Source organism: Canis lupus, chromosome 12 (genome assembly GCF_011100685.1).
Source record: "Canis lupus familiaris isolate Mischka breed German Shepherd chromosome 12, alternate assembly UU_Cfam_GSD_1.0, whole genome shotgun sequence".
In the NCBI taxonomy this organism is placed as follows: domain Eukaryota; kingdom Metazoa; phylum Chordata; class Mammalia; order Carnivora; family Canidae; genus Canis; species Canis lupus.
The window spans coordinates 41210220-41224840 of NC_049233.1; the positions used below are offsets into that span (position 1 = coordinate 41210220).

General features: G+C 43.0%; 1 protein-coding gene and 1 long non-coding RNA gene across 5 annotated transcripts in view; one reads left to right on the forward strand and one right to left on the reverse strand.

Annotated features, from left to right (window-relative positions):
- Window positions 1–6478, reverse strand: part of LOC106559592 — a 44288-nt gene extending 37810 nt beyond the window's left edge. Inside the window, exon 1 of the long non-coding RNA XR_005367957.1 lies at window positions 6398–6478. This is a non-coding gene — a long non-coding RNA (uncharacterized LOC106559592). The remainder of the gene's footprint in view (window positions 1–6397) is intronic.
- A 95-nt stretch (window positions 6479–6573) lies between these two features.
- The window catches only part of BCKDHB (branched chain keto acid dehydrogenase E1 subunit beta), a 214935-nt gene continuing 206887 nt past the window's right edge, over window positions 6574–14621 (forward strand). Inside the window, exon 1 of one of the 4 annotated variants that reach the window (XM_038554608.1) lies at window positions 6574–6803. In XM_038554608.1, the coding sequence (XP_038410536.1) occupies window positions 6623–6803 (181 nt within the window). In that variant the 5' untranslated portion in view covers window positions 6574–6622. The remainder of the gene's footprint in view (window positions 6804–14621) is intronic. The other 3 variants (XM_038554607.1, XM_038554606.1, XM_038554605.1) reach the window with 3 other exon arrangements.

Here is a 14621-nt window from a genome sequence, read left to right on the forward strand (position 1 = left end):
ATACCAGTATTTGGAGCAGTCTTCTGAGTCATCATTTTTATCTAAATCCTTCCATCAGGCTGAGCACAAATGCCAGATAATGTCACTTTAAAGCTGCCCTTTCTGTGGTGTCTACTCACAAGATTTCTATCCAGTAGATGGTCAGGTTCCTGATAGACTGATCACAAGTGCATCTCAAGCCTCTGCAGGAGAGGAGAAGCCAGAGAGAAGTTGCATGGATGCTTGGGAAGGGCAGAAAGAAGTATAATTTACATGCTGGACGGTCTACATAGCTTAGATCCATGGGTTGGCTGAAAATAATGTGCATTGAAACACATTACCTGACACATGCAAGGCTCTCAATGCATACTAGTGAATAGTAGAATCACATTCTTAAAATTAGAAAACCCCTAAACAACTCCTAAATGAACTATAAGTCCTCCCAAGAGGCTTCTCCAATAACATTCATCCATCCTGTACCTGCCTATCTCTAATAATAGAGAATTCATTACATCCCAAGACAATCTACTTTATATACTTTATATTACACTGGAATTTGCTTCTTCTGTTTCTTGTTTTTCTCACTGGAACCAAACAGAAAATTTAATCCTTTTTCTATAAGGGAGCCATCAAACATTTAAGGAGAATTAATATATCACTTTAAAAATCTCATGTAGACCAATCATCTCCAGTTTCTTTAACTCTACTGCAAATCAGAGAATTTCATATTAGAAGAAATCTATTAAACAATTTATAAAAACTTTTTAACAATGCAGGTTTCTCCAGAAAGTTCATCAGAAGCATCCATTTAGCTTCTGTTCTGCCATTAAATCTTGGATTGTCATGGGTTGAACCATGCCTAGCCCCCAGAAGATACATTGAGCCTAACCTCCAGTACCTAACCCCTAGTACCTCGGAATGCTACCTTCTATGGAAAAAGAGTGGTTGTAGACCTAATTAGCTAAGATGAGATCATATTGGAGTAGGATGAACTAATCCAATAAGACTAGATGTGTCCTTATAAGATTGCTGTGCAAAGATACCAGAGACAAGAAAGGAAAAACAGTGAGAACAACATCTTGTGAAGACAAAGGCAGAGATTGGATTTATGGAGCTGCAAGCCAAGGGCATCAAAGAATGCCGGTAAAGCACCGGAAGCTAGGAAGAGACAAGGAAGGATTCCCCTACAGCTTTCAGAGTAGGACTCTGCCAACACTTTCATCTTGGATTTCTAGCCCCAGACCTGTGGGACGATAAATTTCTGTACCCAGTTGGTAAGATTTGTTACAGCGGCCCTAGGAAATGAACACATTGGCTTTGACTAGATTTTGGATTTTCTTTTCAGAATGATCCTAGCAGGATTCTTCCATATGGTAGAATCAGCAAAGCAAGGAAAATCCTTCCATCTAAGGAGCTCTTCCAACTAAGTATCTCCAGTACTGAACTGAAACCAATTTCTTTTTTTTTCTTTTTTTTTTAATTTATTTATTCATGATAGTCACACGGAGAGAGAGAGAGAGGCAGAGACACAGGCAGAGGGAGAAGCAGGCTCCATGCAGGGAGCCCGACGTGGGATTCGATCCCGGGTCTCCAGGATCGCGCCCTGGGCCAAAGGCAGGCGCCAAACCGCTGCGCCACCCAGGGATCCCTGAAACCAATTTCAAACAGAGTCTATGAACTAACCTACATGTTGTCAAACATATGCCGTAGGGGAATGAATCTCCTAAATCACATATTTAGGTGTACAAATATGACTTTTATTATTTTTCTATAACCTGATTTGTAAACAATGGTTTTGCTGAGATATAATTTATATGCTACTAAATCCACTCTGTGTATGATTCAGTGGTCTTCAGTACATTCATAAAATTGTGCGACCATCACCATTACTTAATTTTAGAATATTTTCATTACCTCAAAACAAACTCTATACTTAATAGCAACCACTCCTCCTTACCCCTTTTCCCTAGCCCCTGGCAACCATTAATCTACTGTCCGTTTTCATCAATTTGCCTATTCTGGACATTTCATATAAATGGAATTGTACACTGTATGGTCTCTTGTGATTGGCCTCTTTCACTTAGTAATATGCATTTACAGTTCCTTCATTTCTTTTCATGACTTGATAGCTCATTTCTTTTTAGTGCCAAATACTATTCCATTGTCTGGATATACTATAGTTTATTTATCCAATCCAATTATTTATCCATGTACTGAAGCACATCTTGGTTTCTTTCAAATTTGGGGAATTATGAATCAAGCTGCAATAAACAGTTGTGGGCAGATTTTTGCAGGTGTAAATTTTCAACTCCTTTGGAAAAACAGCAAGGAGGGTGATTTCTGGATTATATGACTAGAGTATGTTTAGTTTTGTAAGTTTCAAACTGTCTTCTAAAGTGGCTGTACCATTTTGCATTCCCACCACCAATGGTTGAGTTCTTTGCTTATTTTTTTTATTTTTATTTATTTTTATTTTTTATTTACTTTATGATAGGCACACAGTGAGAGAGAGAGAGAGAGAGGCAGAGACACAGGCAGAGGGAGAAGCAGGCTCCATGCACCGGGAGCCCGACGTGGGATTCGATCCCGGGTCTCCAGGATCGCGCCCTGGGCCAAAGGCAGGCGCCAAACCTCTGTGCCACCCAGGGATCCCACTTTGCTTATTTTTTAAATAGGTAATTTATCTTCTTATTATCAAGTTAAAAAATATTTTTTTAAATTTTTATTTATTTATGATAGTCACACACAGAGAGAGAGAGAGGCAGAGACATAGGCAGAGGGAGAAGCAGGCTCCATGCACCGGGAGCCCAGGCCAAAGGCAGGCGCTAAATCGCTGCACCACCCAGGGATCCCTAAAAAATATTTTTAAAGTATATTCTAGATACAAATCCCTTATCATGCTGACTGCTGGGCCTTCTTAAATTCTCTGGACCTTAATGCCATACCTGCATCTCTCTTGGCCATTTAAGAGAAACATTCTGTTGTTCCAAATGCCATGCCATGGTGGGGAGTTTGAGGACAGGGATACTCCTAGGTCTGTCTACCAAGAAAGACACCTACAGTTCTTTTTGTGCTGTGGCTCTGCCTCCATGGATGGTGGTAAAAACTGGCTCTTAAATTGGCATGCTATTTACAACATTTTGTTTAGATCATGAATCTTGTCCCCTAAGCCATTCAGGTTCTTGAGGTTTAATTTTTTTTTTTTTTTTTTTTTTTATGATAGTCACACAGAGAGAGAGAGAGGCAGAGACATAGGCAGAGGGAGAAGCAGGCTCCATGCACCGGAGCCCGACGTGGGATTCGATCCCGGGTCTCCAGGATCGCGCCCTGGGCCAAAGGCAGGCGCCAAACCACTGTGCCACCCAGGGATCCCTTCTTGAGGTTTAATACTCAGAAACTAGTCTTTAAAACTCAAACTCTTTTCTCAAATTATTTTTTTTCTGCCAACAGCATTACAACCTACTTTTAACATTCTAAAGCAAGAATTTGAGCCTTTGTCTACTTTGTATCCCTGATGCCTCCAGTTGAGTTTGAGTTTGAATGGGAACAGGGGTCAGGATATAGGATGTAATACTATAAGATATTATGTTGTTATATATGATAAGCAACATATATGATATAGAATAAGGGTTTCCAAAAGCAAGCTGAGTTCAAACAGGTACAAGTTGTACAGGTACCGAAGCTCAACGACAGAAAATAAGCTAAAAGTCATTCTGAAGAATGAGATGCAACTTCTCTTTGTATTCCCTCCAGTCACAGACTCTGAGGGTGGTTCATGAGGTTAAGATTGCAGAAATGCAATTAGAAGTCACTTAAGCTAAGAGGAGAATCTGTTTTAAGGTTATCATGGCCTCTCATAGTCTCAGAGAAACCCAGGACCTGAAAAGCACTGAGGCCTCAGAAACAAATAGAACCAGGAACTCAAATGCAGTCATAGTTTTCACCTTTTCTGGGCCATCAAATTTCTGAAAGCTCTCCATTTTTGCACCTCCTAGTGGCATTTAAAGATACCCTATCCTTTTTATTTTATTTTTTTAACATTTAAAAAAATTTATTTATTTATTCCTGAGAGACACAGAGAGAAGTAGAGACATAGACTGAGGGAGAAGCAGGCTCCCCAGAGGGAGCCTGATGCAGGACTCTATTCGCCAGACCCAACTGGGATCACACCCTGAGCCAAAGGCAGACACTCAACCCCTGAGCCACCCAGGCATCCCAAAAAGATACTCTATCTTTCTAAATAATGCTTCCAAAATTCCCAGGAAATGAGTTTCTCAACTTAATTTCAATGAAATATTGGCCAGGGTAGATCTCACTTTAATAATAAAGACATATTCATGGCTACCAGGCAGCTGGTGCTGTAGGGATAGGGAAAATGTCAACCCCCCGCCCCCCATAATAATTTGCTTGGCAGACAAATGTGTTAGGTGTTCTCTTTGTTATTCCTGACTGCATGTAGTTTTAAGTCCACAGATCTTAAATTAGCATATGAAGACCTTGAAATACTCCCTCTAATTTATTTTTCTGACCCCTGTCAATCTCTATACTCCAAGTCTAGCAGCTACCAACCTGTTTTCTCTTCCTGGAATGCACCATGTTCCTTCTGGCCCTGTTAGCCTTTGTATGTTTTTTTCTTTGTCTAGAACAACTTCCCTTCTCTAGTTTGCCTGATAATTTCTATTCATCTTTTTAGGTCCAGCATCAGCATTACTTCTAGAAGCATACTTGAATTCTAAAAACAGAGCTTATTGCTTTTTGTATGCTTAACTTTGTTCACAGTTGTAGAGTCCCTATTACACTGGATTGTAGTTGTTATGTAATTTGTCTCCTTTCTCTACCAACTAGAAATTCTATTATTATTATTATTATTATTATTATTATTATTATTATTATATTTAGAGAGGGAAGGAGGGGGAGGGGCAGAGAGAGGGAGGGGGGAGTGGCAGAGGGAAAGAAAAAGAATCTTAAGCAGGCTCCAGGCTCAGCGCAGAGCCCCTCGTGTGTTTGGGAGTAGGAGTAGGAGTAGGAATAATGGATATAATTCTGGTTCTCTCCCTAGCAGTTTTAAATTTCTGTCTCAGTCCCAAACAGAAAACAGGCAGTTGGTGCATCTCCTGGCCTTTGTCTTCACCCCCCGCCCCCTCCCCCCCATATCTTCTCTCTCCTCCCTTGCCTCCCTTGTAAAACCAAACATAGGTTGTGAGGCCAAAAGTAACAGAAGAACATTCTTTTCCCCCTCTTCCTTCCGCTTCATTTTTCTTCCACCCCTCTCCCAATTCTATTTTAATTTTTTTTTTTTTTTTTTTTATTTATGATAGTCACAGAGAGAGAGAGAGAGAGAGGCAGAGACACAGGCAGAGGGAGAAGCAGGCTCCATGCACCGGGAGCCCGACGTGGGATTCGATCCCGGGTCTCCAGGATCGCGCCCTGGGCCAAAGGCAGGCGCCAAACCGCTGCGCCATCCAGGGATCCCTCCCAATTCTATTTTGGGCCTGTCCTTCCCCTCTCTCACCTTCCTCTGATGGAAACACTTTCACTTTTATCTCTGCCATATTTTACTGTGATTTTAATTTTTTAAATTAATTTTTTAAAAGAGTTTATTCGAGAGAGAGCGCTAGCGAGCAAGCACGCGAGCAGGGGAAGGCGCAGACGGAGAGGGAGAAGCAGGCTCCCCACTGAGCAGGGAGCTAGGTGTGGGGCTCAATTCCAGGACCCTCGGATTATGACCTGAGCCACCTAGGCGCCCCTTTACTGTCTTTTAATTTTTAAATTCATCAGCAGGGAAGGACTCTTTTTAAACATTTGGATTTTTAAGAAGAAAATTTGCAAAAATGATTATTATAAACGTAAATTAGCGATTGGAATCCTCCAGATTTCTAAGCTAGAGTAAGCCAGTCAGGTCATTTTCACTGCACCTGGGCAAAAATGCATCTGAATTCCTATTAAATAGATTTCCAGGATGAAATCTAAGTTTACCTCTCTAACTCTCCTCTAAGTCCTGAAAAACAAAAGCAGTAAAAATGTATACATGCTTCTTAAGCGGGGTGGGGGGTGTGGGGGGGGGCTTTGAATAAAGAGCGGAAGCTTTGAGCCGTGATTCCCAGTTTTTTGAAATCCAAAACCAATAACCAATGCCAATCAGTAACCCAACCCATCCATCTTTTACTTATAAAATAATATAAAGGATAGGAGAGGATTTAAAAAAAAAAGGTTGCAAGAAAGTATAAATCTCAAAAAAAAAAAAAAAAGAAAGTATAAATCTCAAAATAAGAAGTTACGGAGGTAACGACGCTAAACGACATCAGTAAAAGCAAATCCGGGACTAGCGTGTGAGGTTAGCGACCCGCGTCCGCGCCGCGGGACCCCGCGGTGACTTGGCGAAGGCGCCGCCTCCGGGATCCGTCTCACTGGGGCTCACCTGCAGGCTCGCCCCGGCCCCTGCTCCTCTTCCGCATGCGCACTGCAGGCCCACGCCTCCGGCGTCCTCTCGTCGCCTTCCCCACCCCCGGATTCCTGATTCCGATTGGTCTGTTTCATGGGCCCACCTCTTGGACCCAGCCAATGGGGAAGCCGCCTGGGTGCCCCGCCCCCTCTGCCGGCGGTGTGCGGCGGCGCAGCTTGCGAGCCAGGGTTGCCAGTGGGGATGGCGGCGATTGCGGCGACTGCGGGCCGGCTCTTGAGGCTGCGTGCGGCCGGGGCAGAAGGACAGTGGTGTCGGCTTCGAGGCGCGGGGCTGCAGGCAGCCTCGGCCGCTGGGGATGCGGCGCAGAGGCGGCATGTGGCTCACTTCACTTTCCAGCCCGACCCGGAGCCCCAGGAGTATGGTGAGCTAGGGCTGCCCTGTCTGCGCCCGGTGCAGCCCAGACCCCCGGGCCTGTGGGGGTCTCGCAAGGAATACCACCCTGCTCGTGCGGGCGGCGGGCGGCGGGCGGCAGGCTCATCTCCTTGCTTCTTGATGTAATTCCTGTATTGCTTGCTTTCTGGAGCCTCCCTACTTTAGGGTCTGAGTGGTTTCTTCCCGGCTCTATTTCTGTGACTGTGCAACCCTCGAGAGGCAGCCCCTCGGCCCCCTCGAGATGGGTGAGAGGGCATACCGCGGTCTGGAAGGGCAGAGGGGTGGAGGGCTGGGCCCAGGGAACGCCTCTTTTTCTCAGTTCTCCATCCTTACTTTCCCAGCTTTGGCCCTAGGTGTGTTGTCCCAGTTTGCCCCGAGCTAGGCCGTTAACCGCAGGCACCGGTATTTAAAAAGAGAATTATTTTTCATATCATCATCATCATTATTATTTTATTATTGCTTTGGCAGGGAAGAGGAAATGGAAGTGCAATGATTTTCCCAAGGTCACAGAACAGGTTATTCCGAGAGATGGGAAGGAATCCAGGTTTCCCATTTGAGCCTAGCAATGGGCCTGGGCTGGGCTAGGCTGCCATTTAGCCAAGCAGGGGCTAATTAGTGAAGGTGAGGGGAAGAGGAAGCTGTCTAGTACTCTCATTGGTAGAAAGGTCACATAGCAAACTCCTCAGAGTATGACAATTGCATGACCTTTACCATTTTTTCTGCAGGTTGTGTGTAATCTCCGAAAGATCTAGTGTCTATTATCTGAACCTCAGAAATAATAAGAAAACATTTACCTTCTCCTTGTCTGATAACTTTTCATGTGCTAGAGCTGATATTTTTTGGAAGAGTGTCTTTACTTGTGGATAATAGGTATGAATATATAGTGAGTGCTTACCATAGGCAGGTACTATGCTGAAAAATTTACATTCATTATTTCATTTTTTTTTAATTTATTTTTTATTGGTGTTCAATTTACTAACATACAGAATAACCCCCCAGTGCCCGTCACCCATTCACTCCCACTCATTATTTCATTTGATGCTTAGGACAACCTTTAGAGGTAGGTGAGCGATGTTAACTGAAGTCTTGAGATAGTTTGTCCAAGGCTTTACGGAAGGTAGTGACAGCTTCTGCTCTGGATTTTAATTATTCAGATTCTAAAGCTTCCATTCTAAATAATGTACTATAATGCATGTAGAAATAATTAACTAAGAGGTGTACCACTTTTGTGAAATAGTAGATACCATAAAGATGAATAGCAATTTCTTCTCAGCAACAGGATGAATCTTGAATTCTGTCTTCAAAGCAAAGAAACTTTAGCCTGATACTTGAGAAATAGAACACAGCTTTTCTTAATCCTCCCATGTCCCTTCCATAATTATGAAATTACTAAAATCCAGGTAGAATGATAATTACGTTTATATGTTTGTCTTCATCCTAAAAATAAAAATAAATGCACGTTACAGCGAGTTTGGGCAACAGAAAAAAGTAAGAAAAAGTGATTACACCATCCACTATTTGTAAATACTGCTAACATAATCCTTCTAGGTATTTCCTTTCAGTTTAGTGGAATTAAATTACTCCACTGATAAAATCAGTGGAATTACATTTTCCTATAACTGTAGTTTTAATGCAGATACAATCTGCATTATTTAACAAGAAGCATTTTCCCATATGATTACATAGTTTTCGTAACCTTTAGAACGTCACGTGTTCCATGGAGTAGAAACACTTGTTCCGTGGTTAAGATCTTGGCCCTAGAATCAGATTGTCCTAGGTTTGATTTCAGCCCTGCTACCTATGACTTTGAATTACCCACCATCCATTAGCCTCACTTTCTTTGTAAGTCAGGATTTTATAATAATATCTACTTCAAAGGATGTTATAAGGACTAAATATAGACAGTTGTGTACAATGTACTCAACCCGGTTTGCCTACTAAGAAGCACTCTAAGTGGAAAGTTAACGATTGCTATTATGCTTTTGTTTTACACTTTTGCACTGTTACAAATAATAGGGATAGAAACATTTCATGTATCCTTTATGTATCTGAGATTATTTATTTTTAATTTTTTAAAATTTATTTATTCAAGAGAGACACACAGAGAGAGGCAGAGACATAGGCAGAGGGAAAAGCAGGTTCCTTGCAGAGGAGCATGATATGGGACTCGATCCTGGAACTCTGGGATCATGACCAGAAGCAGACGCTCAACCGCTAAGCCACTCAGGCATCCCTGAGATAATTTCTTTAGAATAAAGTCCTAGGGATGAGATTTCTGACCCAAAGATATGAACAGTTTAATGGATTTTTAATACATAGTCCAAATGATCAGTTTATACTTCCATCTGCATTTATTAAAGTGTGAGTATTGAGTGTCACGATAAAATCGCAACTGTGCGGTGTGTGATACTGTGATTTATAATAGATACATACTGGTCTTTGTCCCCTTTCCCTGGCTCAGAGCTTCTAAACTTTTGAAATTTCTTTTGATGAGAACAATAAAGGTATCTTGTTATTCTGATGGTGTCTTTTCACAAGCTCCTAGTTCATCTAAGGATGGGAGCTGGTCATTAGAGGAATCAGTTGTGTGACTAGAGGCTTAGGACTTTGGGTCGCACCCCTGACCTCTGTGCAGGGGAAAGGTTCTGGAGGTTGAATGAATTTAATCAGTCATGCCTATGTAATGAGGCCTCCTTTGAAAACCCAAAATGGTGGGGGTTCAGAGAGCTTTTGCGTAGATAAATAGGTAGAGATTTGGGGATAGTGTCATGCTTAGAGAGTGTGGAAGCTCCGTGAGCTTTCCCCATACCTTGCCCAATGCATCTCTTTCCTCTGGCTGGTCCTGAGTTATGTCCTTTTATAAGAAACCATTAATCAATTAAGTAAAATATTTCTCTGTGTTCTGTGAGCTGTTCTAGCAAATTAATCCCAAAGAACCGGTTGTAGGAACCTCTAAACCGTAGGCAGTCAGAAGCACAGGTGACAACCTGGACTTGTGATTGGCTACTGGGAGGTGGGCGCAGTCTTAATAACACCTGAGCCCTTCACCTGTGAGATCTGACACTCGCTCCAGATCCCACTGGTTGAGCTAGATTGTAGGGCACCCAGCTAGTGTTGTAGAATTGCTTGGTGGTGTGTTAAAAAATTGGAATTGGTATCAGTATTGTGTGTGTGTGTGTGTGTGTGTGTGTACGTACTCATGCTTCGGTATTTTATTATTTTATGCTGTTTTACTATGTATTTGTTTTCTTTCTTTTTAAAGGTTTTATTCATTTATTTGTGACAGAGTGAGGGAGAGAGAGAGAGAGAGTACGAGTGGGGTGAGGGGCAGAGGGAGAAGCAGACTCCCCTCTGAGCAGGGAGCTGGACACAGGGCTCCATCCCGGGACTCAAGGATCATGACCTGAGCGGAAGGCAAATGCTTAACCAACTGAGCCCCCAGGCACCCCGGTTTTATTTCTATTAAGGGATATTTACCAGATATTTGTTTGGCAGACTTTTAAAAAATATTTTATTTATTTATTTGAGAGAGCACGCATGAGGGAGCACGAGCAGGGGAGAGTACTCTCCATGGAGCAGGGAGCCCAAAGCAGGGAGCCTAAAGCAGGATCCCAGTGCCCCGAGATCGTGACCTGAGCCGAAGGCAGACACTTAACCGACTGAGTCACCCAGGCACCCCTTGTTAGCCAGATTTATTTTCTTTTGTGAATTGGATGTTCCTTGTCTTTGCATATTTAAAAAATTATATGCCTAGTAATTTTGTCCATCAGTATTAATCCTGCCTACCATTATTTAATGGCTTTCTGTTCCAGATGTGTGGTAGACATCAGTCTATAATCCTCACAGTAAGTAACCTTGTGACCTAGAGAGTATTATGCTCATTTATAGATGAGAAAATTGAAGCTCAGCGATATCCAAGTCTGAGAAGTAGCAGGGCCAATATGTGAGCCCAGATATGTCTACCTGAAAAGCCTCTCACACTACTTTTGTGCTAATATTTTGTATATTAAAAATATTAATGAAGATGGCAGCTCTTTGTCTTTCATGTATGCTACAAATAGTTTTATTTTTAACATTTTGGTTATTATTAGTATTATTTTTTAAAAATTTTATTTATTTATTCATGGGAGACACAGAGAGACAGAGACATAGGCAGAGAGAGAAGCAGGCTCCATGCAGGGAGCCCAATGTGGGACTCCATCGTAGGACCCCAGGATCACACCCTGAGCTGAAGGCAGACACTCAACCACTGAGCCATCCACGTGTCCTGACATTTTGGTTATTTTGACCCATGAAAGAGACTGCTTAAATAGAGGGGTGGTTCAAGGTCGACTTTGAGGAGGTAATATTTAAGCTTCACTATGAAGAATGACAAAGGAATTATCTCCAAGGCAAAATAATGTTCTCCTAGAAGGAAAAAGGGCAAGCAGTGGTGAGATCTCTGAGGTGAGGTAAGCCTGTTCTGTGGTGCATGGGAAAGCAAAGCCATGGAAGTTGCCTACGTAGAGGGAGGCAGGCAGCTCTCAGAAACCAAGGGTAGACTGAAGAGTCCTCTTTTTGTGAGGATGAAGGTCTTCCAGCATTAGAATTTGTAGAGAAGGAAACAGCATGAGTAAAGACATGCTAGAAAGCATAGGCTCTTATGAGGAATGAGAAGTAGGTTTGGAGGAAAAAGAGGAAGGATAGAAAATCGAAGTTTGGAAAGCCTGAAAAAAGGTTGGGGGGGTGGGGGAGAAAAGATTGAATATATCCAGTGTATCTTACACTGTGCTGCCTGCCTTACATTCAGGTTCAGGTTTTATTCTGTGGGCTGTGGAGGGCCATCGATGGTTTATAGGTAAGAGAGTGACTTGAGATGTGCTTGGGCAATGTTATTAGGAGAGTTATAGAATTGATATGGCAAGGTAAGGAGGCAGAGAGGTCAGTAGGGTATTGTACTGCCCAGGCAAGAAGGTATAACTCTTTATTTATTTATTATTTTTTAAAGATTTATTTATTCATTCAGAGAGAGAGAGAGAGAGAGAGAGGCAGAGACACAGGCAGAGGGAGAAGCGGGCTCCATGCAGGGAGCCCAACGTGGGACTCCATTCCGGGTCTCCAGGATCAGGCCCTGGGCTGTAGGCGGCGCTAAACCACTGCGCCACCGGGGCTGCCCAGGTATAACTCTTTAAAGCTTGGGGAGTGTCAGTGTGAATGATTGTGTGTTTTGAAGAAATTGACTAGATTTGGTGTTATTTTGCCTGTGGGGGCTAAAAGGGGAGGGGCAGAGATGACTTGACATTTAGCCTAGGAGGCAGAAAGGGTAGAGTGGTGGTATCACTGATACAAATGAGGGATGCTGGAAGAGAGAAACACATTTTTGGGGAGAGGACGACTTAGGTTTGGATGCATTGATTGGATGTCTTAGTACTTTTGGGCTGCTGTAAGAAAAATACCACAGACTCGTGGCTTATAAACAACAGTAATTTATTTCTCACAGTTCTAGAGGCTGGGAAGTCCAAGGTCAAGGAATTGACAGATTCGGTGTCTGGTGAGGCCCTGCTTCCTGGTTCTTAGCCAGCTGTGTTCTCCCTGTGACCACACTTAGTGGAGGAAGTGAGGGTGTCCTGTGGGGTCTCTTTCTGTGAGGGCATGAATCCCATTCAGGAGGGCTCCACTTTTATGACCTATTCATGTTCGAAAGCCCCACCTCCAAGTACCATCATATTGGGGATGAGGTTTCAACATATGAATTTTGGGGGACACACATTTATTCTATAGTATTGGAAGTGTTGGCAGAACATAGCATTATGAGGTAGGCTAGTCTGAGTGCTAGTCTGACACCAACACAACCATGTCAAAAGTTGGGAACCTTTGAGACTAGATAATTCTCTCCATGTCTCTTTTCCCTGTCTTATGCAGAATTGCTCCAGTTCGTGGCCTTCCTGTTTTCTCTTCCTACTCTGTGTTTCCTTGTTCTTACTTTATCATTGCTTGTCCAGACCTTTCCTTGGTACCCCACAGAAAGATAATCGTGATGACCGCAGACACTTTTATCAGAGCTTACCAGGTACCAAACACTGTTCTGAGTGCCTTACATGTAGCAATTTTTAATCCTCATATAACAGTGCAATGATAGGGATCCTATTATCATCCACATTTTATGGTAAAGAAACTTAGCTGCAAAGAGGTTAAATTTCAATTTTTTTATTTTATTTTTTTAAGATTTTATTTAGTCGGGCAGCCTGGGTGGCTCAGTGGTTTAGCGCCACCTTCAGCCCATGGCCTGATCCTGGAGACCTGGAATCGAGCCCCACGTTGGGCTCCCTCCATGGAGACTGCTTCTCCCTCTGCCTGTGTCTGTGCCTCTCTCTCTCTCTCTCTCTCTCTCTGTCTCTCATGAATAAATAAATAGAATCTTAAATTTTTTTTTATTCATTTGAGAGACAGAGAGTGAACGATGGGGGTGGGGAGGCGAGGAGTGAGGAGCAGAGGAAAATGGACAAGCCGACTGCATGCTGATCACACATGTGGGGCTCTATCTCAGGACCCTGAGCCAAAATCAAGAGTTCTTGCTTAACTGTCTTAACCTAGGAGCCCCTGTACTTTTTGTCATTTAAATTTCCCCAAGTCACCCTATCTGTATGAGGTGAAGCCAGGCTTCATTTTTAGGTAGTCTGACTTGGTCTGCTCCGAGAGCAGAGGCTGGGCCCCTGTGCACACCACCACACACTGTTTTGCATTATTCATACATGCTTCAGTTTATTCACACAACATTTTGCCCCCTCTTAACTCCACCTCAAACCCGGCTTTCCCCAAATTTGCTGCTTTTTTTTTTTTTTTAAAGATTTTATTTATTTATTCATGAAAGACAGAGAGAGAGAGAGAGAGAGAGAGAGGCAGAAACACAGGCAGAGGGAGAAGCAGGCTCCATGTGGGGAGCCCGACATGGGACTTGGTCCCGGGTCTCCAGGATCAGGCTCTGAGCTAAAGGAGGTGCTAAACCGCTGAGCCACCCGGGCTGCCCAAATTTGCTGCATCTTTTGCATCTCATCTGAGCAGACTCCTAGCCTCCTTTTTTGTTATAATTTACCCACCTTCAAGTTTATTTACTTATTGCCCAGGAATTTGATTCCTGGTTTTCTCATCTCATCCCCTCCCCTTGTTTTGCCTTCCAGTGTATAATATATTGATTCAGTAATTCTGTATACTACTCAGTCTTCACCCAGATAAGTAGGCTCACGTTCTGTCATCATACAAGGTTATGACAATGATTGCCCATATTCATTCGCTCTGCTGTATTTTTCATCTCATCCCATTTTCACCATCATTATGGGAGATGACAACATTGCAGAAACCATGTGACAAAGAAGCTGAGAGATGTGGTTCTTGAGGCAGAAGTGCTTGAATTTGAGGCCCCCTTTGCACTTAGCACTGTGAGATTGGCCAGGCTTATTTGTGTCCGTGGCTGGGGGAACTTAGTGAGATAAGCCATGTAATTATGGTGCCCCGTACCAGTTGCACTAAGATTGGTGTCCCTAATTAGGGGAAACCATAGGTGACCAGCACAGAGTAGATGCTCGTACATATTGGATATTTGATGGTAATTATCTCACTGAAACCTCATGCTGGCCTTATACATTAGGTCTTATCCCTGTTTTATAGAAGAGGAAGTGGAATGTCAGTGGTGAAGTAACTTTCCCAAAGTCACACCTGGAATAAAGGACCCACCGGATGCCAGGCCAGGTTTGCATAATTATGTCAGTGTGTGTGCCGCCTTCGCTGCCCTGTATTGCTCCCCAAGAACACATCTGGGCCTCTCCCTGCC